General features: G+C 47.3%; 1 protein-coding gene across 1 annotated transcript in view; it reads right to left on the bottom strand.

The window, feature by feature from the left end:
• Nucleotides 1-17,163, bottom strand: part of LOC137341904 (dynein axonemal heavy chain 3-like) — a 490,604-nt gene extending 473,441 nt beyond the window's left edge. Inside the window, exons 1-3 of the mRNA XM_068005410.1 lie at nt 17,083-17,163; nt 16,240-16,358; nt 4,440-4,644 (exon numbers count right to left, since the gene is read on the bottom strand). Coding sequence (XP_067861511.1) covers nt 4,440-4,644; nt 16,240-16,358; nt 17,083-17,163 — 405 coding nt within the window. The remainder of the gene's footprint in view (nt 1-4,439; nt 4,645-16,239; nt 16,359-17,082) is intronic.
• Between the last annotated feature and the right edge of the window lie 4,403 nt (nt 17,164-21,566).

Consider the following 21,566-nt stretch of genomic DNA (forward strand, 5'->3'; position numbering starts at 1 on the left):
TATCGGCGATAGTGTAAAACTGGTGTTATCGCGATAGTGTAAAACGGGCAATATCGGCAATAGTGTAAAACAGGCAATATCGGCGATAGTGTAAAACTGGTGTTATCAGTGATAGTGTAAAACGGGCGATATCGGCAATAGTGCAAAACGAGCAATATCGGCAATAGTGTAAAATGGGCGTGATCAGCCATAGTGTAAAATGGGCCTCATCGGCGATAGTGTAAAACGGGCGATATCGGCAATAGTGTAAAACTGGTGTTATCGGCGATAGTGTAAAACGGGTGTTATCGGCTATAGTGTAAAATGGGCCTTATCGGCGATAGTGTAAAACGGGTGTTATCGGATTGGCCACCCGTTATACATCTCTCCCCATTGAAGTCAATGGAAATGAAAATCAGGAGAGATGAACAATGTGAGCTGAATCAATATTGCCCGTTTTACTCTGTCATCCAAAGTCAAAATTACCCCCCTCTTCTGGAGTGCCCCAAGGAGTTACCCAATAACTCGCAGTTAATTCCAATCTGTTATTTGTCATTGCCTGCTCTTCACTTTACTAATCTGCAGCCAACACGTGCACACCGAAAAGGTGTTGTAAAAGATGCTGATTATATTCTATCAGCAAGGCCACTGGTGCAGAGGGGGTGGGGCTGGTGAGTCCCTGCACTGGGAGTTCCTGCTGTCCCAGTCCATACAGGACCTGGCCTATGGTTGAAGGTCAGTACTGTGGGATGAGGTGAACTAGTTTCCAGAAGGACACAAATGGGCCCCAAATGGTAGTTAGGGGAGTCCAGGTCAGGATAAATGAGGGGGAGCATCCTAGTGGCCCCCTTTTGGTAAGGGAGTTGAAGGGGGCAGTGAGAGGGTTTCTCTAGGGATTGGCCCAGTGTCCCCCCGCCTCCACCTCAGATGGCAGGTGGGCACTGAATTTTTTGGTGGTGATGTGGGTCCCTGTGGCCCCTTGTGGGTATATGGAGGATCAGGGGCAGCTCTGAGCAAACTCTGGGCCTTGGAGTGTGACACAGGTAAGTTTGGTAATTGTTGCCATGGCTACCTGGTTTGCATTTCACCATGATGCACAGGTTAAAATGTTAATGCTTTACTGCAACTGCACTTTTCAGTTTATAGCAACCTGTTACTCAGTAAATTTGAGCTCATCCAAAACTCTGCTGCCCGTATCCTAACTCGCACCAAGTCCCATTCACCCATCACCCTGTGCTCACTGACCTACATTGGCCCCCGATCCGGCAATGCCTCAATTTTAAAATTCTCAGACTTTTGTTCAAATCCCTCCATGGCCCGGCCTTCCATCCCTCTGTGACCTTCTCCGAGATCTCTGCGTTCCTCCTTTTTGACCTCTCGCGCATCCCCGATTTTCATCGCTCCACCATTGGCGGCCGTGCCTTCAGCTGCCTCGGCCCTAAGCTCTGGAATTCCCTCCCTAAACCTCTCCGCTCCTTAAAACCTACCTCGTTGACCAAGCTTTTGGTCACCTGTCCTAATATCTCCTTATGTGGCTCGGTGTCAAATTTTGTTTGATAATCGCTCCTGTGAAGCGCCTTGGGACGTTTTACTACGTTAAAGGCGATATATAAATGCAAGTTGTTGTTGTTACAAAAAACAAAAAAGTGTCAAAGAATGTATTTTGAAAGTATATATGCAATTTATAAACATGAATTGCTTTTTACTTTATCATTTATTTGAAATACTGTAACGTGTGATGTTTGTTGGACTTTGTGTGAAGATGATCACTTGTGTTGTCACTTTACTCTGATTAGGATCTATGAGTTATCACGGCAACACCGACAGAAATTCCCTGGGGTACAGATTTGTTCAGGCAGCAATCAGCCACTTTCAGAATATGGTTATTAACCTGCAGGTTGATGAGAAGTTTTGCTGAGTTTATGGGATGGGATACAGCTGGACCTTCCCTAAGTACACGAAGGACAAATCTGAATACACACACTGTATAACCTCAGGTGCTGATGTTCCACACAACATTTTAATGATGTCCCTGCCAACTTCAGGTGAGATGTGAGCTGTCAGGGCTGCAGGGATACATTCACTACCCTTCTTAGGATGCCCCGAAGGTGTAGATACCCTCACACCCTCCAACAGAACTGCTCCTTACACTCATCATTCCATTCCCAGCTATGATCAGGAACAAAAGTGGCAGAGAACTGAACCCCATTAGGAGACCCAGGCGGTAGAGATGGGGTTCAGACTCAGAGCCTTAACAGGCAGTGGAGCTCGGACATGCTCTGCTCACATCAACACTCTCTGACTGACTGCTGGAACTGGGGGATGGAGGGAGGGGAATTGGACAGGAGACACTTCCTGCTGCCTGATTATGGAACGTTGCTGCCCATTTTCCTGACTGCAGAAGGACGCTGAACAGCAGATAACAAGTCATAAGAACATAAGAACATAAGAAATAGGAGCAGAGGAGGCCAATCAGCCACCTCGAGCCTGCTCCGCCATTCAATAAGATCATGGCTGACCTGATCCTAACCTCAAATCTAAAGAACACAAGAAGTAGGAGCAGGACCCGGCCACTCAGCCCCTGGGCCCTCTCCGCCACCCACAGGGCCTTGACCGATCCGAACTCAGCTTCATGTCCAATTTCCTGCCCGCTCCCCGTAACCCCTAATTCCCTTTACTTCTAGGAAACTGTCCATTTCTGATTTAAATTTATTTAATGATGTAGCTTCCACAGCTTCCTGTGGTCCTCCCCCTTAAATTTCTCTTTCCCTGTCTATAGGTTCACAGAAGACACTGCCATCACACTGCCATATTCAGAAAAGAGACATAAGAAAGAAAGACTTGCATTTATATAGCGCCTTTCACAACCTCAGGACGTCCCAAAGTGCTTCATGGTCAATGAAGTACTTTTGAAGTGTAGTCACTGTTGTAATGTAGGAAACATTTCAATTTGAGCACAGCAAGATCCCACAACAATGTGATAATGACCAGATAATCTGTTCTAGTGATGTTGGTTGAGGGATAAACATTGGCCAGCACACCGGGGAGAATTCCCCTGCTCTTCTTCGAATAGTGGCCATGGGATCTTTTACGTCCACCTGAGAGGGCAGATGGGCCTCAGTTTAACATCTCATCCGAAAGACGGCACCTCAGACAGCGTAGAACTCCCTCAGTTCTGACACTGAAGTGTCAGCCTGGATTTTGTATTCAAGACCTGGAGTCCTCAAGTAACTGACAAAACAACATGATGAATGGAAACCTTTTCAAAGAGTACTTAGAGAGTTTGATTGGTTTCCCTATTTGCCAGTTGCTGGTTAGTAACTTGTGTGTTAATGATAGTAGTTTTCCTATGTATGTAGTACATGGCGTACAGATTCCATATGTGACATTCTCATATCGTGTGATATATGTTTCCCACCCACTACAGGCGCACACGACACACAAGGGCCCCAAACGTTTACAGGCCCTTGGACCTCCGCTGCTGACCCCACCAAAGTTCAGGAGCCTGCAGGTGGTGTGGGCCACATCTGGGCACCACAAGCCCTCCCTGCAAGACATAGGAAACATGGACAATGGATGCCTGTGCTGGAGGGGGGCCATTGGTCGCGTCCCTCCCGAAAAACCGTAAATCGTGTCCTCCTGTTTTGGGGTCTACTTTTTTTTAAAAAATGTATATGTTGCCCCCTGATCTTCAGAAGTCCAGGCCTCGCTCCTCCTAGTGAGACCCACTTGCACCTTTCAGGAAGGCAGTAGCCCTCAGCTCACTGATTGTACTGGCCTCCAATCACACACAGGCCAAAGAAGTAGGAACTCCGAGAATAGGGAGACCCCCCCCACCTCTCAGCCCCACTTCCTCCACATCAGTGGCCTTGTTTGGGATACGCGGAAACCACTGGAGTCTCCCACACAATTCCGGGACTTGCACATCTGGGTCTCTGCAGAGTTTCCCACCGTTCTGGTGGATTCCATTGGAGTTATGGCAGGAGTCATAAGAACAGGAGGAGGCCATTCAGCCCCTCAAGCCTGTTCCACCATTCAATGAGATCATGGCTGATCTGTACCTCAACTCCATTTACCTGCCTTTGCTCCATATCCCTTGATACCCTGACCCAACAAAAATCTATCGATCTCAGTCTTGAATTATAGACTAATAGGTCTATAATTTTCTGGTTTCTCTTTCCCACCCTCCTTAAATAAAGTAGTGACATTGGCAATTTTCCAATTCAAAAGTCCACCAGAACGGCCAAGCAAATTCAATGGCTAAGTGTTTTAATTATATAGATATGCCCAGAATTTCCATGGGTTTCTCCAGTGGGAGACTGGGGGAGTCCCTGGAGAAACAACCCATTTACAAAGTTTCAGGAGATCCCCATGGAAAGTTAGGGCCACAGTGGCACTCTGCTACATAACTACCAAAACACTTCTCGACGTCTGTTATCCACGACAATCTATCCACTTACCTGATTTAATTCAGAGCAATCAAACAACAGAAGCTCCAAAGGAACATGTAGAGGGAGAGAGGCAAGTTCTGCAGCCATCTTTTGGAGTTGGTCAATTTCTTTGATATAACTTCTCAGGTTGAACTCTTTGTTGAGAATAACTTCAATCTTACTGACCATGTCCGGGGACAGGAGATATTTGTACGGTTCATACACTGAGCAGTATCTATCAGAGGACAAAAAAGTGTCATTTAAGAATCAGGAATAATCGTCAACTCCTTCCCATACAACCCCCAATGACAAAACCATAACTTTTTGTCTGTGCTGATTTTTTTTTACTTATATGCTGCACTGCTAAAGGCAGCATCTAAGGGGTTAAAACCCAAGGCCTCACAAAGGATTTCTCAATAGAAAACTATCAACTCAAACCACAGGCTGGCATCAAAAGGAGAATCTTTTGTGTCCCACACGAGGTTGTCTTAAGTTGTATTTGAGTAATCGAATCCAGGGCCGTGAATTGCAATCATAAACTGGCCTGTCATTCCCACAGATCGCCATTGATAAATATTGATGAATGGCTATTTGCTCCAATGCGTTTGTGAGAAATGCTGTTGCCCAGAAAGCAACGGGGTTTTCACAGACCTACAGATACAGATTTAAAAGAAAGGCCTGTATTTATATAGCGCCTTTCACAACCTCAGGATGTCCCACAGCGTTTAACAGCCAATGAAGTACTTTTGAAGTGTAGTCACTGTTGTAATGTAGGAAACACGGCAGCCAATTTGCGCACAGCAAGATCCCACAAACAGCAATGAGATAATGACCAGATAATCTGTTTTAGTGATGTTTGAGGGATAAATATTGGCCAGGAAACCAGGGAGAACTTCCCTTCTCTTCTTTGAATAGTGTCCTGGAATCTTTTACATCCACCTGAGAGGCTAGCAAAGCCTCGGTTTAATGTCTCATCCGAAAGACGGCACCTCGAACGATGCAGCACTCCCTCAGTACTGCACTGGGAGAATCCAAAGTTAAGACAACCTAAAGGATAAAGTTGGGGGAGGGAGAGGCACGGATTCACAAAAGGCCAGAGTGCAAATATTGAAGGGGAGACACTAGGACATAGGAATAGAGAAAGTTTCAGAGGAAGTGAACAGTGAAATCATAGAGGAACTGCAGAGAGAGACTGGGAGAGGGCAGTGGAGGAGGTGAGGGGAGAAGGAGGGAGAGGGAGTGGGTGGTTGAGGGCAGTGCAGGTGGTGAGGAGAGAGGGAGGGTGAGGGAGTGGGTGGGTGAGGGAGTGGAGGAGGTGAGGGGAGAGGGAGGGTGAGGGGAGAGGGAGGGTGAGGGGAGAGGGAGGGTGAGGGGAGAGGGAGGGTGAGGGGAGAGGGAGGGTGAGGGGAGAGGGAGGGTGAGGGGAGAGGGAGGGTGAGGGGAGAGGGAGGGTGAGGGGAGAGGGAGGGTGAGGGAGTGGAGGAGGTAAGGGAGTGGGTGGATGAGGGAGTGGATGAGGGGAGAGGGAGGGTGAGGGAGTGGGTAGGTGAGGGAGTGGAGGAGATGAGGGGAGAGGGAGGGTGAGGGAGTGGAAGAGGGGAGGGGAGAGGTAGGGTGAGGGAGTGGGTGGGTGAGGACAGTGGAGGAGATGAGGGGAGAAGGAGGGTGAGGGAGTGGGTGGGTGAGGGCAGTGCAGGAGGTGAGGGGAGAGGGAGGGTGAGGGAGTGGGTGGGTGAGGGCAGTGGAGGAGGTGAGGGGAGAGGGAGGGTGAGGGAGTGGAGGAGGTGAGGGGAGAGGGAGGGTGAGGGAGTGGGTGGATGAGGGCAGTGGAGGAGATGAGGGGAGAAGGAGGGTGAGGGAGTGGCTGGGAGAGGGCAGTGGAGGAGGAGAGGGGAGAGGGAGGGTAAGGAAGTGGGTGGGTGAGGGAATGGAGGAGGTGAGGGGAGAGGGTGAGGGAGTGGGTGGGTGATGGAGTGGAGGAGGTGAAGGGAGAGGGAGGATGAGGGAGTGGGTGGGTGAGGGAATGGAGGAGCTGAGAGGAGAGGGAGGGTGAGGGAGTGGGTAGGTGAGGGAGTGGAGGAGATGAGGGGAGAGGGAGGGTGAGGGACTGGATGGGTGAGGGAGAGAGGGAGGTGAGGGTAGAAGGTGGGTGAGGGAGTGGAAGAGGTGAGGGGAGAGGGAGGGTGCAGGAATGGGTGGGTGAGGGAGTGGAGGGGGTGAGGGGAGAGGGAGGGTGAGGGAGTGGGTGGGTGAGGGCAGTGGAGGAGGTGAGGAGAGAGGGAGGGTGAGGGAGTGGGGTGGGTGAGGGAGTGGGTAGGTGAGGGAGTGGAGGAGATGAGGGGAGGGTGAGGGAGTGGGTGGGTGAGGGAGTGAAGGAGGTGAGTGGATAGCGAGGGTGAGGGAGTGGGTGGGTGAGGGAGTGGAGGAGGTGAGGGGAGAGGGAGGGTGAGGGCATGGGTGGGTGAGGGTGTGGTGGAGGTGAGGCGAGAGGGAGGGTGAGGGAGCGGGTTAGGGCAGTGGAGAGTTGAAGGGAGAGGGAGAGTGAGGGAGTGGGTGGGTGAGGGAGTGGAGGAGGTGAGGGGTGAGAGCAGTGGAGAGTTGAGGGGAGAGGGAGGGGGTGAGGGTGAGGGCAGTGGAGAGTTGAGAGGAGAGGGAGGGTGAGGGGGTGGGTGAGGGTGAGGGTAGTGGAGCATTGAGGGAGAGGGTGGGTGAGGGAGTGGGTGGGTGAGGGAGCGGAGGAGGTGAGGAGCGAGGAAGGGTGAGGGAGTGGGTGTGTGAGGGTGTGGCAGAGGTGAGAGGAGAGGGAGGGTGAGGGAGTGGGTGAGGGCAGTGGAGAGTTGTGGGGAGAGGGAGGGTGAGGGAGTGGGTGTGTGAGGGTGTGGCGGAGGTGAGGGGAGAGGGAGGGTGAGGGAGTGGGTGTGTGAGGGTGTGGCGGAGGTGAGGGGAGAGGGAGGGTGAGGGAGTGGGTGGGTGAGGGTGTGGCGGAGATGAGGGGAGAGGGAGGGTGAGGGAGTGGGTGGGTGAGGGTGTGGCAGAGGTGAGGGGAGAGGGAGTGGTTGGGTGAGGGCAGTGGAGAGTTGAGGGGAGAGGGAGGGTGAGGGAGTGGGTGGGTGAGGGTGTGGCGGAGGTGAGGGGAGAGGGAGGGTGAGGGAGTGGGTAGGTGAGGGTGTGGCGGAGGTGAGGGGAGAGGGAGGGTGAGGGAGTGGGTGAGGGCAGTGGAGAGTTGAGGGGAGAGGGAGGGTGAGGGAGTGGGTGGGTGAGGGTGTGGCGGAGGTGAGGGGAGAGGGAGGGTGAGGGAGTGGGTGGGTGAGGGTGTGGTGTGGGTGAGGGTGTGGTGGAGGTGAGGGGAGAGGGAGGGTGAGGGAGTGGGTGAGGGCAGTGGAGAGTTGAGGGGAGAGGGAGGGTGAGGGTGTGGCGGAGGTGAGGGGAGAGGGAGGGTGAGGGAGTGGGTGGGTGAGGGTGTGGCGGAGGTGAGGGGAGAGGGAGGGTGAGGGAGTGGGTGCGGGAGGGGAGAGGGAGGGTGAGGGGAGAGGGAGGGTGAGGGGAGAGGGAGGGTGAGGGGAGAGGGAGGGTGAGGGGAGAGGGAGGGTGAGGGAGTGGAGTAGGTGAGGGAGTGGAGTAGGTGAGGGGAGAGGGAGGGTGAGGGAGTGGGTTGGTGAGGGCAGTGGAGAGTTGAGGGGAGAGGGAGGGTGAGGGGAGAGGGAGGGTGAGGGGAGAGGGAGGGTGAGGGGAGAGGGAGGGAGAAGGGAGAGGGAGGGTGAAGGGAGAGGGAGGGTGAAGGGAGAGGGAGGGTGAGGGAGTGGAGGAAGTGAGGGGAGAGGGAGGGTGAGGGGAGAAGGAGGGTGAGGGAGTGGAGGAGGTGAGGGGAGAGGGAGGGTGAGGGGAGAGGGAGGGTGAGGGAGTGGAGGGGGTGAGGGGAGAGGGAGAGTGAGAGAGTGGGTGAGGGCAGTGGAGCATTGAGGGGAGAGGGAGGGTGAGGGAGTGGAGGAGGTGAGGGGAGAGGGAGGGTGAGGGAGTGGAGGAGGTGAGGGGAGAGGGAGGGTGAGGGGAGAGGGAGGGTGAGGGGAGAGGGAGGGTGAGGGGAGAGGGAGGGTGAGGAAGTGGAGGAGGTGAGGGGAGAGGGAGGGTGAGGGGAGAGGGAGGGTGAGGGAGGGTGAGGGAGTGGAGGAATTTGAGAGAGGTGAAGTGGCAAAGCTCTGAAATTCAATTTTTAATTTCACTTCCCCATTTGTTTCTCTAATTGCTTATTTCATGAATTGTTTTCTTTATTTTCCACAATACAAATGTTAAACAGTCACAGAACACGAGTCTCCTGAGAACTTAAACAATTATCAGCATTGCCAACCCACACAAACAAACACTAGGATGGAAAATTACTGGAAAGCTATATTTCTGAGGAGAGACTTGAGACACTGTCACTGTTTCCGTTGGAACAGAGAAAGTTAAGAGGAGATTTAATAGAGGGTTTTAAAATTGTGAATGGTTTTGATAGAGTGAATAGAGAAGGACTATTTCTTCTGTCTGGGAAGTCAGCGATAAGGGATCATCAATTTAAAATGATCACTGAGAGTGAGGAGGGAGCTTCGGAGAAATTTATTTACACAGAGGTTTGTTGGAGCACAGAATGCTTTGTCACAGGGAGTGGTTGAAACAGAGACCACTGCAGCATTTAAGGGAAAATTGGATATTTGAAGCCGAGAAAGATGCAGGGCATTGGGAGAGAGTGGGGCAGTGGGATTCGTTTTGGATTGCTGACTGGCCTCCTTCTGTGCTGTAAACTTCTATGGATCTCTACCCATTTACTGCCTAATAACAAGCAGGAGCGTAAAATGGGTGATATCGGCAGCAGTTCTTGAATGTACTTGTGTGTCTACAGGTGTGTGGATGGAATCCTTCACTGTTGCAAGTGAAAATGTAACAATCTAGTTTGCACAGTTTGGGTTAAGATTGCACAGTCATCAGACAATTAGTAGAAATACACTGGTATCTCCTTCAAACCTAGCAGTCCCAGCACTGCACAAGGTATATTTTTCAATAGTGGATCCATTTTATGCAAGAAATGGCATTCAATCACAAATTCTACATCCACAAACTCTCCTTAGTTTGTCCACTATTTACTATCCAAATTCAGTAGAACTGCTTTATTGATATCATAATATAGTATTCTGTGTGATATATTGTGGTCACTACAACCCCCATCGTTTACAGTTATTGTTAACCTGACTTATCTGCTGGAAGTGGTGAATGGTAAAACGTTGCTTGAAAGTGTTACCAAGTACAGTCTCCACTGTTTCTGAAGACTTTTTTTTTTATTCGTTCATGGGATGTGGGCGTCGCTGGCGAGGCCGGCATTTATTGCCCATCCCTAATTGCCCTTGAGAAGGTGGTGGTGAGCCGCCTTCTTGAACCGCTGCAGTCCGTGTGGTGAAGGTTCTCCCACAGTGCTGTTAGGAAGGGAGTTCCAGGATTTTGACCCAGCGACGATGAAGGAACGGTGATATATTTCCAAGTCGGGATGGTGTGTGACTTGGAGGGGAACGTGCAGGTGGTGTTGTTCCCATGTGCCTGCTGCCCTTGTCCTTCCAGGCGGTAGAGGTCGCGGGTTTGGGAGGTGCTGTCGAAGAAGCCTTGGCGAGTTGCTGCAGTGCATCCTGTGGATGGTGCACACTGCAGCCACAGTGCGCCGGTGGTGAAGGGAGTGAATGTTTAGGGTGGTGGATGGGGTGCCAATCAAGCAGGCTGCTTTGTCCTGGATGGCGCCGAGCTTCTTGAGTGTTGTTGGAGCTGCACTCATCCAGGCAAGTGGAGAGTATTACTCCTCGTTACTGTCCACATATATGTCACTGTTTGAGGACTTTGCCACTTAGGTTTATAACAGCCTCTCTGGTTGGAGTGTTTGTAAGTCACTGCGTTACCCAATAGTCAGTGACAATAAAAAAACCTTAGGTCCAATCAGCTGGAACCCAGTTATCAAGACCAAGGGGCGATTTCACAAGCAGACACTTTCCCCAAACTGACCTCCTGCCTCCAAGATTTCAAAACAAGGGTATGCAAATCGGTAAGTACAGGGGATTAACGAGGTGCGAAGAATTTATCGAACTGCCCCAGTCAGTGTGCTTAATATGTTATAAACAGTGCCTTTGCAATTGACTCCTATGGAAATGGCAAATGGTTAGCACTATTTGCCCGACATAGGACGGTGTAGGTGTGTGGACTCTGCTCAATTATGGTGTGAAAGTCAATAATTATAGGCTCTGAATAATCAAATAATCGGACGACATGATCCTCTGTGTACTCATCAGAATAAAAATCATCAATGAGAAAGCTGCCAGCTGGTTTGATATCGGTGGACAGTGGGTTTGCTTCACATGTGCCTTTTCTGGCACCGTATATTTCAATGACCTCCTTATCAATCTGAAGGTTGATAATGTGCTTCACAGCAAAGAATAAACTGCCTGCCAAAATGAAGAACAAAGTAAAATTGATAGGTTCAAATATAAAAAATGTTGGGGTTTGTATGACCACGCATTGGATAATAGATGAGAAAGGTGCTGTACACAATAAAATCAGAGTTCCAGCAGGTCATTTGGAGAATCCAGCTCCAGCTGTGTTTGGGGTGTACCAGTTGTATAATGAGAAAGGTTGACTAAAACATCTGGGGTAGTGAAGGGGTAATTATTCTGCAGACATTGCATTAATCTGATACGGTTTTACATACATGGTGGTATAACCACAGTTATGTCAAGGGAACGGATAATTTATCTGAAGGAGCAAGAGACCTGGGATAGCAGGACTGACGTATGAGGAGAGATTGGGTTGACTAGGCCTATATTCACTAGAGTTTAGAAGAATGAGAGGTGATCTCATCAAAACATATAAAATTCTAATAGGACTGGACAGACTAGATGCAGGAGGATGTTCCCGATGGCTGGGGAGTCCAGAACCAGGGGTCACAGTCTCAGGATACGGGGTAGGCCATTTAGAACTGAGATGAGGAGAAATTTCTTCACTCAGAGGGTGGTGAAGCTGTGGAATTCTCTACCACAGAAGGCAGTGGAGGCCAAGTCATTAAATATATTCAAGAAGGAGATAGATATATTTCTTAATGCTAAAGGGATCAAGGGATATGGGGAAAAAGCAGGAACAAGGTACTGAGTTAGACAATCAGCCATGATCATTTTGAATGGCGGAGCAGGCCCGAAGGGCCGAATGGCCTACTCTTGCTCCTATTTTCTATGATTCTATGATAAGAGACCATTGAACCATAGATATTTACTGCACAGAAGGAGGCCATTCAGTACATCATGACTGTGCTGGCTCTTTGCTAGAGCAATCCAAAACTAATCCCACCGCCCCACTCTCTCCCCATAGCCCTGTATCAATCCCAAACTAATCCCACTGCCCCACTCTCTCCCCATTGCCCTGTATCAATCCCAAACTAATCCCACTGTCCCACTCCCTCCCCATTGCCCTGTATCAATCCAAAACTAATCCCACTGCCCCACTCTCTCCCCATTGCCCTGTATCAATCCAAAACTAATCCCACTGCCCCACTCTCTCCCCATAGCCCTGTATCAATCCCAAACTAATCCCACTGCCCTGTTCTCTCCCAATAGCCCTGTATCAATCCCAAACTAATCCCACTGCCCCACTCTCTCCCCATTGCCCTGTATCAATCCCAAACTAATCCCACTGTCCCACTCCCTCCCCATTGCCCTGTATCAATCCCAAACTAATCCCACTGCCCTGTATCAATCCCAAACTAATCCCACTGCCCCACTCTCTCCCCATAGCCCTGTATCAATCCCAAACTAATCCCACTGCCCCACTCTCTCCCCATAGCCCTGTATCAATCCCAAACTAATCCCACTGCCCTGTTCTCTCCCAATAGCTTTATATCTTCCTTTGCTTCAAATATTTATCCAATTTTCCCTTAAAACCTGCAACCTTCTCTGCCTCAAACACTCCCTCTGGCAAAGCATTCCAATCTCCAACAACCCTCTGTGTAAAGATATTTCTTCTCACTCTCTTGGGTAAAAATATAAGAATAGAAGAGCAGGAGTAGGTGATACCGCCCCTCGAGCCTGCTCCGCCATTCAATCAGATCATGGCTGATCTTCGATTTCAACTCCACTTTCCCGCCCGATCCCCATATCCCTGATTCCCCTAGAGTCCAAAAATCTATCTATCTCAGCCTTGAATATACTCAACGTCTCAGCATCCACAGCCCTCTGGTGTAGAGAATTCCAAAGATTTACAACCCTCTGAGTGATGAAACTTTTCCTCATCTCAGTCCTAAATGGCCGACCCCTTATCCTGAGACTATGCCCTCTAGTTCTAGACTCTCCAGCCAGGGGAAACAACCTCTCAGCATCTACCCTGTTCAAGCCCCCTCAGAATCTTATATGTTTCAATGAGATCACCTCTCATTCTTCTAAACTCCAGAGAGTATCGGCCCATTCTACTCAATCTCTCCTCCGTATGATAAATATAAATTGATAATTCCTCATCACTGACTCCCCAAACAGAGGAAATAGTCTTTCCCAATTCACTATCAAAACCATTCATAATTGTAAAAACCTTTATTAAATCTCCTCTGAGCCTTCTCTGCTCCAATGGAAAGAGTCCCAGTGTCTCAAGTCTTTCCTCAGAACAAAAGTCTCCAAACCTTGCAACTGGTGTGCAACCTTATATATTTATATTTTGAAGTTTGTAAAGAGTCCAGACCCACTGCATTTACCTTTCTAACATTAGAAAAGAGCTGACTCTTTCGGTTGGCTGTTGTCCAACATGAAAAAATATCACCGGCATACAGATGAAAATTGAGCAGAGCTTTGTTTAATCTGCATGTGCAGAGCCTGAACAGACAGCACTGCGCAGCCAGCAGTATAACTCTGTGCTGTCTGTGCACACTGCTCTAAGCCCAGGGTCAAAACGAGATGGAGCTGATTAGAATTAAAACTGGAGAGCACTCAACAGTTGTGGAACTTTGCAAATCACAGAATAATCCTCACTCTCTACTCAAACAGGCTGTTCAAAACCCAGAACCTCCTGCTTCCAGGAGGCACCAGGTGGGTTCAGTGTTCCCAGATGATACTTTCCAGGAGATTACAAATGGTATGGATTTGAAGTTTCTATGTTTTGGTTGATAGTAATGTGTACAAACCAAAACAAATTAACACAGAGCAGTGTATTTCTCTTCAAAAACGGGATTATATTTGATTCTGTATGAATGCAAAACAAATGCCCATGGGAACCGCTGTGGAGAGTGCACTCTGGGTGCAGCCCGTTATTCACAGTGGGAATGTACTGTCAATGTGTTATTGGAGTATATAATGTATATAATGTAGTTATGCAGGCTCTGTTTAAAAGAATGTTAGGAATTTCTGGACGAAAAACAACCAAGGTCCATCCAGTTCACCTTCTATTATCCTGGTAGTCACATAGGATCATACTGCACAGGAGGAGGCCATTCAGCCCATCGTGCCTATGCCGGCTCTATAAAGAGCTATCCAATTAGTCCCACTCCCCTGCTCTTTCCCCACAGCCCCGCAAATTTCTCAAAGTATGTATTCACTTCCCTTTTGAAAGTTGCTATTGAATCTGCTTCCACCGCCCTTTCAGGCAGTGCATTCCAGATCATAACAACTCGCTGCATAAAAAAAAATTCTCCTCATCTCCCCCTCTGGCTTTTTTGTCAATTATCTTCAATTTGTGTCCTCTGGTTACTGACCCTCCTGCTCAGTGGAAACAGTTTCTCCCTATCTACTCTATCAAAACACCTCATAATATGATACAACGATAGTGGAGTTGTTGACTAATCATAGCAATCAATCTCTATCAATGAGTCTCCAACAGACCCAGACATAGAATCATAGAAAGGTTACAGCATGGAAGGAGGCCATTCGGCCCATCGAGTCCACATCGGCTCTATGCAAGAGCAATCCAGCTAGTCCCAACTCCCCCGCCCTATCCCCGTAACCCTGCAAATTTTTTCCTTTCAAATACTTATCCAGTTCCCTTTTGAAGGCCATGATTGAATCTGCCTCCACCACCCCCTCGGGCAGTGCATTCCAGATCATAACCACTCGCTACATAAAAAAGCTTTTCCTCATGTCACCTTTGGTTCTTTTGCAAATCACCTTAAATCTATGTCCTCTGGTTCTTGACCCTTCCACCAATGGGAACAGTTTCTCTCTATCTACTCTGTCTAGACCCTTCATGATTTTAAATACCTCTATCAAATCTCCTCTCAACCGTCTCTGTTCCAAGGAGAACAACCCCAGCTTCTCCAGTCTATCCACGTAACTAAAGTCCCTCATCCCTGGAATCATTCTGGTAAATCTCTTCTGCACCCTCTCTAAGGCCTTCACATCTTTCCTAAAGTGCGGTGCCCAGAACTGGACATAATACTCCAGTTGTGGTCGAACCAGTGTTTTATAAAGGTTCATCATGACTTCCTTACTTTTGTACTCTATGCCTCTATTTATAAAGCCCAGGATCCCGTATGATTTTTTAACCACTTTCTCAACCTGCCCTGTCACTTTCAATGATTTGTGCACATATACCCCCAGGTCTCTCTGTTCCTGTGCCCCTTTTAGAGTTGTGCCCTCTAGTTTATATTGCCTCTCCTCATTCTTCCTACCAAAATGTATCACTTCGCATTTTTCTGCATTAAATTTCATCTGCCACATGTCCGTCCATGGCCTCTTCCAAGTTTTGTGTCATCTGCAAATTTTGAAATTGTGCCCTGTACACCCAAGTCCAAGTCATTAATATATATAAAAAAAAACAGTGGTCTTAGTACCGACCCCTGGGGAACACCACTGTACACCTCCCTCCAGTCCAAAAAACAACCATTCATCACTACTCTCTGTTTCCTGTTACTTAGCCAATTCTGTATCCATGTTGCTACTGCCCCCTTTATTCCATGGGCTTCAATCTTGATGACAAGCCTATTATGCGGCACTTTATCAAACGCCTTTTGAAAGTCCGTATACACATCAATCGTATTGCCCTCATCGACCCTCTCTGTTACCTCATCAAAAAACTCTTATCAAGTTAGTTAAACACGACTTGCCTTTAACAAATCTGTGCTGGCTTTCCCTAATCAATCCACCCTTGTCCAAGTGACTGCTAATTTTGTCCTGGATTATCGTTTCTAAAAGCTTCCCCACCACTGAGGTTAAACTGAATGGCCTGTAGTTGCTGGGTTTATCCTTACACCCTTTTTTGAACAAGGGTGTAACATTTGCAATTCTCCAGTCCTCTGGTTGAGGATTCTAGGAGTAGTGGGCACAGTCTAAAAATTAGAGCCATACCTTTCTGGAGCGAGATTAGAAAACATTTCTACACACAAAGGGTTGTAGAAGTTTGGAACTCTCTTCTGCAAATGGCAATTGATACTAGCTCAATTGCTAAATTTAAATCTGAGATAGATAGCTTTTTGGCAACCAAAGGTATTAAGGGATATGGGCCAAAGGCAGGTATATGGAATTAGATCACAGATCAGCCATGATCTTATCAAATGGCGAAGCAGGCACGAGGGGCTGAATGGCCTACTCCTGTTCCTATGTTCCTATGTTCCTCTGGCACCACCCCCCGTATCTACAGATGTTTGGAAGATTATGGCCAGTACCTCCGCAATTTCCATCCTTACTTCCCTCAGGCGAGGCGAGGAAAACCCCCAGTGGGGGATAGTTTCGGGAACCATAGGTCCAAAGTCACCTGTTTCTCCCAAGCCTGTTACACTCACCACATGTCATGTCTCAAGTTATTTATATGCTGTATCCCAAAATGTTAATGTTGTAATATTTAAAGCAGTCCTTACCTAAGTGGGCCGTGACTATTGTTTTTAGCCACAGCTTGGAGTCTTGCTTTAGCACAGACGACGATTTGCTCTTCAATGTGTATCGAGCTGATATATTTAACTTCTAAGTTATCTATAGCCTACAGAACAAATGTACAGAGCAGTGATGTCAACCTTTGCTAGGTCCCGACTGAATGATTTGAAAGACAGTAATACTCATTACAGACACACAAGATACATTTGTTGTATATTTGCCTATAAACTAATTGATATGAAAAGAAGGAATCTGTTTAATATATGGATCCAGAAATAAATATATGAGTATACAACAGACCAATAGTAGCACACATAGAGTGTGATTGAAGAGTTGACAAGACTGTTCTAAAGCTTCTTGATAGTTCAGCTGATAGAGCCAGTGTCTAACTGTGTTATACACATCAGAAAGCCCTGGGTTGAATTCAAGATCTGTTAGCTGGTCTTAGCCAGGGCTGGTCTCACTTGGCCTCAGCTCCCTTGCACATGAAGGAGATTATCAGCCAGGCTTCCCCCCTTGATAGTTGTCCAGTCCCCACTCCTGAGAAGGGCATCTGTCCGGATATCAGACGAGGACAGGTTAGAGCTTGGATACGATTGTCAAGCATCTTGTCAACACTCACTGTCTAGGAGAACAGGAAGAAAGTCCACTAGGGTGAGACCTCACCTATGGGACAGTAACACAGGAGGAGTCAACACCTCCAGGACAGAGGGAAAGGGGAGAAAATTGGCAGAAGTGCCTGGTACAGTAGATTGATGATTGGATACATGGACAGTGGACTAACAGTTACTGTGAAGCACATGAAAGTACACGGTGCAGTAGATAACTACCTGAAAGAGCTGGTGTTCAATTCTAGGTATCTGCCCAACACTGGTGACTAAAAGGTCCACTACATGAGTTAGTCCTTCCATCACTTCATCAATGGTTGGGGTAAACGTGACGTGAGATCCTTCCAGGTGAGGCTTCTATACAGTTAACAGAATAAACAGACTAATGAATACAAAATTCAACTATACATCAGTGTTACACAAAAACCTGCTAATCCCAAGTTATTTCCAAGTACAATTGCTTTGTTCAGTTATTATCTCTGATAATGGGAGCATTGTATACAAATGTTTATTAAAGCAAATCTTTAAGAAATGGTTCAGTCAGGTTTAGATGAAGTTCCTGAGATAAACAAACTAGATTAGTGTCAGGTTGCAGTGGTCCTCTGCTTGTAAATGGAGCTACAGTACATAGTCTGTCCAGAAGGCACTTGCATTTATATAGCAGCTTTTGTGTCCTCAGTATGTCACAGTGCTTCACAGCCCATTAATTACTTCTGAAGCACAATCACTGCTGTCACATAACCTAACGCTGCAGCCAATTTGCACACAGCAAGGTCCCACAAACAGCAACGAGAAAAACACTGAGGAGAACTGCCTTCCTCTTCTTCGAATAATGCCATGGAATCTTTTACATCCACCTGAGGGGGCTGACGGGGCATCGGTTTAACATCTCACCCAAAAGACGGCACCTCTGACAGTGCAGCACTCCTTCAGAGAGCAATAAAACAGTAAAGTGTCAAGTGATCAGAAGATATCAGAAGCCACAGTTTACGTTTGTCACTTGGACTCTCTTATTGGACTAACACTATAAATCTCCCCCTTGATTAGCTCCTGTTATCAGGTTATCATTTTATTACAATTAGTTTTTGTATCTGCGTCATGATACATTGCTTATATTATTTCCAGATGGCACAGGAGATGGGATGTGAAGAAATACTGGACCTGTAAACCTTTGGCCCTTCAGGTAAATCCTCAGCAACTAGGCAGCTTTCATGTTGGTCGCTACCAACAAGCAAAAAACATTAACCATTGGTCTGTGCACTGACATGCACTAGGAATATTTACCCCATCACAAAGCAAATTCAGGAGTGAAGGCAGAACTTAGTGCCCGCTGAATTAATGACAAATCACAGAAATGCTAACCCTTAATAGACAATTAAAGTGGGTGCTAACTCCCTGAACATAAGAACATAAGAAATAGGAGCAGGAGTAGGCCATACGACCCCTCGAGCTGCTCCATCATTCAATCAGATCATGGATGACCTTCCACCTCAACTCCACTTTCCAGCCTGATCCCCATATCCCCGATTCCCTTAGAGTCCAAAAATCCATCAATCTCTGTTTTGAATATACTCAATGACTCAGCATCCACAGCTCTCTGGGGTAGAGAATTCCAAAGATTCACAACCCTCTGAGTGAAGAAATTCCTCCTCATCTCAGTCTTGAACATTACTGAGGTAATCTAGAGGGAGGTCTGAACTGCATTAAAATCTTTGTAATTTACATCTAACTTGGGATCTCAACACAGACGCTGAATAAAACAATAAATAATCTGTTACTCAGCATCGCTATCTCCGACCTCAATGAGCAAAACACTGTCAGAAACAAAACACTCAATAACTCAATAACCTCTACTGCAGTATATATTTTAAAAACACAGAGCTGAATATTGTCACGTTTCTAACAAAAAGTTTGACAACAAAATCTCTACCACTGAATCAGACAAATATTATGGAAATAGTTACTGAATTTTTGCTTGTTATATTTTTTCTGCACAGCAAGGACTTCTAAAAAAAATTCCTCCTGTAAATGAAGAGGAATAAAAATAGTACTAAGGTCGTTACCTATCTGCAGATCCCCAAACCGACTGTAGAAGTATAACAGCAATACAACATAACTTTACTATGACAACCGCTGCACAGATTGATATCAGGCACTCTTTGTGGACCAATGCAAATCTGATTTGTTACATCACCAAAATAACAGATTATCTGCTCATTGCTGTTTGTGGGATCTTGCTGTGCACAAATTGGCTGCCGTGTTTCTTACATTATAACAGTGACTATAATTCAAAAGTACTTCATTGGCTGTAAGTCGCTTTGGGACATCCTGAGGTCATGAAAGACATTATAGAAATGCAAATTCTTTCTTTCTTAATGTGTTGGGACTGATATTACAGGGTCATTATAGCGATGGGTCTTCACATACTGCTATAGACTAGTTTCACTATATAATTAAGACATTTTATTATAAGAGTTTTCTTAAACCTGTGGCAGTATAAAGTATTTATATGGGGCTATACTGTACCTTGGAGAAACAGTAAATGATTACACATGTATATAGATGGAGATTATAAAGATCTTTTATAATATTTTGTTTATAAACAAGTATGGACATCACAAAACTGCAGACTATGATGAGAACAATATTAAACTGCCAAAGTTAACCAAGTATTTCAAACAACAAGAATATAATGCAGTATTGTAATGCAATGCATAGAATTACATAGAATGTACAATACAGAAACAGGCCATTCGGCCCAACTGGTCCATGCTGGTGTTTATGCTCCACACGAGTCCCCTCCCACCCCTCTTCATCTCACCCTATCACCATATCCTTCCATTCCTTTCCCCTTCATGTGTTTATCTAGCTTTCCCTTAAATGCAATAAACAATATCTGAACTAACCTTCCTATTTATACTGTTACCGCAGGCTCATATGACCAGAGAACCCGTGAAATAGTTTTTAAAGGCGCTATCTCGGTAATAAAATAAACTCGATACAGGTTTTAATAATATTTAAAATTCACTGTTCAGTCCCTACACTGTTTAGGTACAATATTATACCAGGTACAATATTATACAATATTTAGGTACAATATTATACAATATTATTCATTGTTCTCTTTTACATCAGAAAAATCTCAGACAGCATTTCCTGGGAGTGTTGCTTTGGCAGTGGGCTCGGTGCAGTGATATCATAAACTTCTTTATTATGAATGGATTTATGGCTTTTCTGCACAGAAACCGTCACCAATGAAAGATGCCGGTCAGCTCATTACGTAGCAGTGAGCCAATTCTGTGAGTTTTTGACTAGGCCTCATTCTCTTGTGTCTGCTGTTCATCTCCAGGCCTGACATCCCTGGGCTCAGGGAGATCTCAAAGAGGGGAGGTCTCCCACTGGGGGATGGGGGCGGGGGGCAAAACCCAGATCAGCCATGTTTCCACCCCATGCAAAAAGGCAAACAAAATTCCAGTCGATGGGCGACTGGGCGAGTCTTCCATCCGACCTCTACTCAAGGGAACGCGGCTGGGGGTTTACAGAAAGAACTTGCATTTATATAGTGACTTTCATGACCTCAGGACACCCAGAAATGCTTCACAGCCAATGAAATACTCCTGCAGTGTAGTCACTGTTGTAATGTGGGGAAACGCTCCCGGGAATTCTGCACTGCAAGCCTTGGTAATGCCTATTTGAAGGCTCGCCAGCTGAGAACTGGCGTGAGTTCCGTTGAGGCCTCTGGAACATAAGAACATAAGAAATAGGAGCAGGAGTAGGCCACACGGCCCCTCGAGCCTGCTCCACCATTCAACAAGATCGTGGCTGATCTTCGACCTCAACTCCACTTTCCCGCCCGATCCCCATATCCCTGATTCCCTTAGTGTCCAAAAATCTATCGAGCTCAGTCTTGAATATATCGAATGACTGAGCATCCACAGCCCTTTGAAGAACGGGATATGACGCTCGACTCATCCATCGACAGTTCCGACGGGCCACAGCGAAAAATCGCATAGACCTCCTCAGAAGACAAACACGGGACACAACCAACAGAGTACCCTTCGTCGTCCAGTACTTCCCCGGAGCGGAGAAACTACGTCATGTTCTCCGCAGCCTTCAACATGTCATCGATGACGACGAACACCTCGCTATGGCCATCCCCACGCCTCCACTACTCGCCTTTAAACAGCCACCCAACCTCAAACAGACCATCGTTCGCAGCAAGTTACCCAGCTTTCAGGAGAACAGCGTCCACGACACCACACAACCCTGCCACGGCAACCTCTGCAAGACATGCCAGATCATCGACACAGATACCACCATCACACGAGAGGGCACCACCCACCAGGTACATGGTTCATACTCCTGTGACTCGGCCAACGTTGTCTACCTCATACGTTGCAGGAAAGGATGCCCCGGAGCATGGTACATTGGCGAGACCATGCAGACACTGCGACAACGGATGAACGGACACCGCGCAACAATCGCCAGACAGGAGGGTTCCCTCCCAGTCGAGGAACACTTCAGCAGTCAAGGACATTCAGCCTCCGATCTTCGGGTAAGCGTTCTCCAAGGCGGCCTTCGAGACACACGACAATGCAAAATCGTCGAGCAGAAATTGATAGCCAAGTTCCGCGCTCATGAGGACGGCCTCAACCGGGATCTTGGGTTCATGTCACGCTACACGTTACCCCACCAGTGAAAAAAAG

The sequence above is a fragment of the Heptranchias perlo genome, chromosome 24 (assembly GCF_035084215.1).
Source record: "Heptranchias perlo isolate sHepPer1 chromosome 24, sHepPer1.hap1, whole genome shotgun sequence".
NCBI lineage: Eukaryota > Metazoa > Chordata > Chondrichthyes > Hexanchiformes > Hexanchidae > Heptranchias > Heptranchias perlo.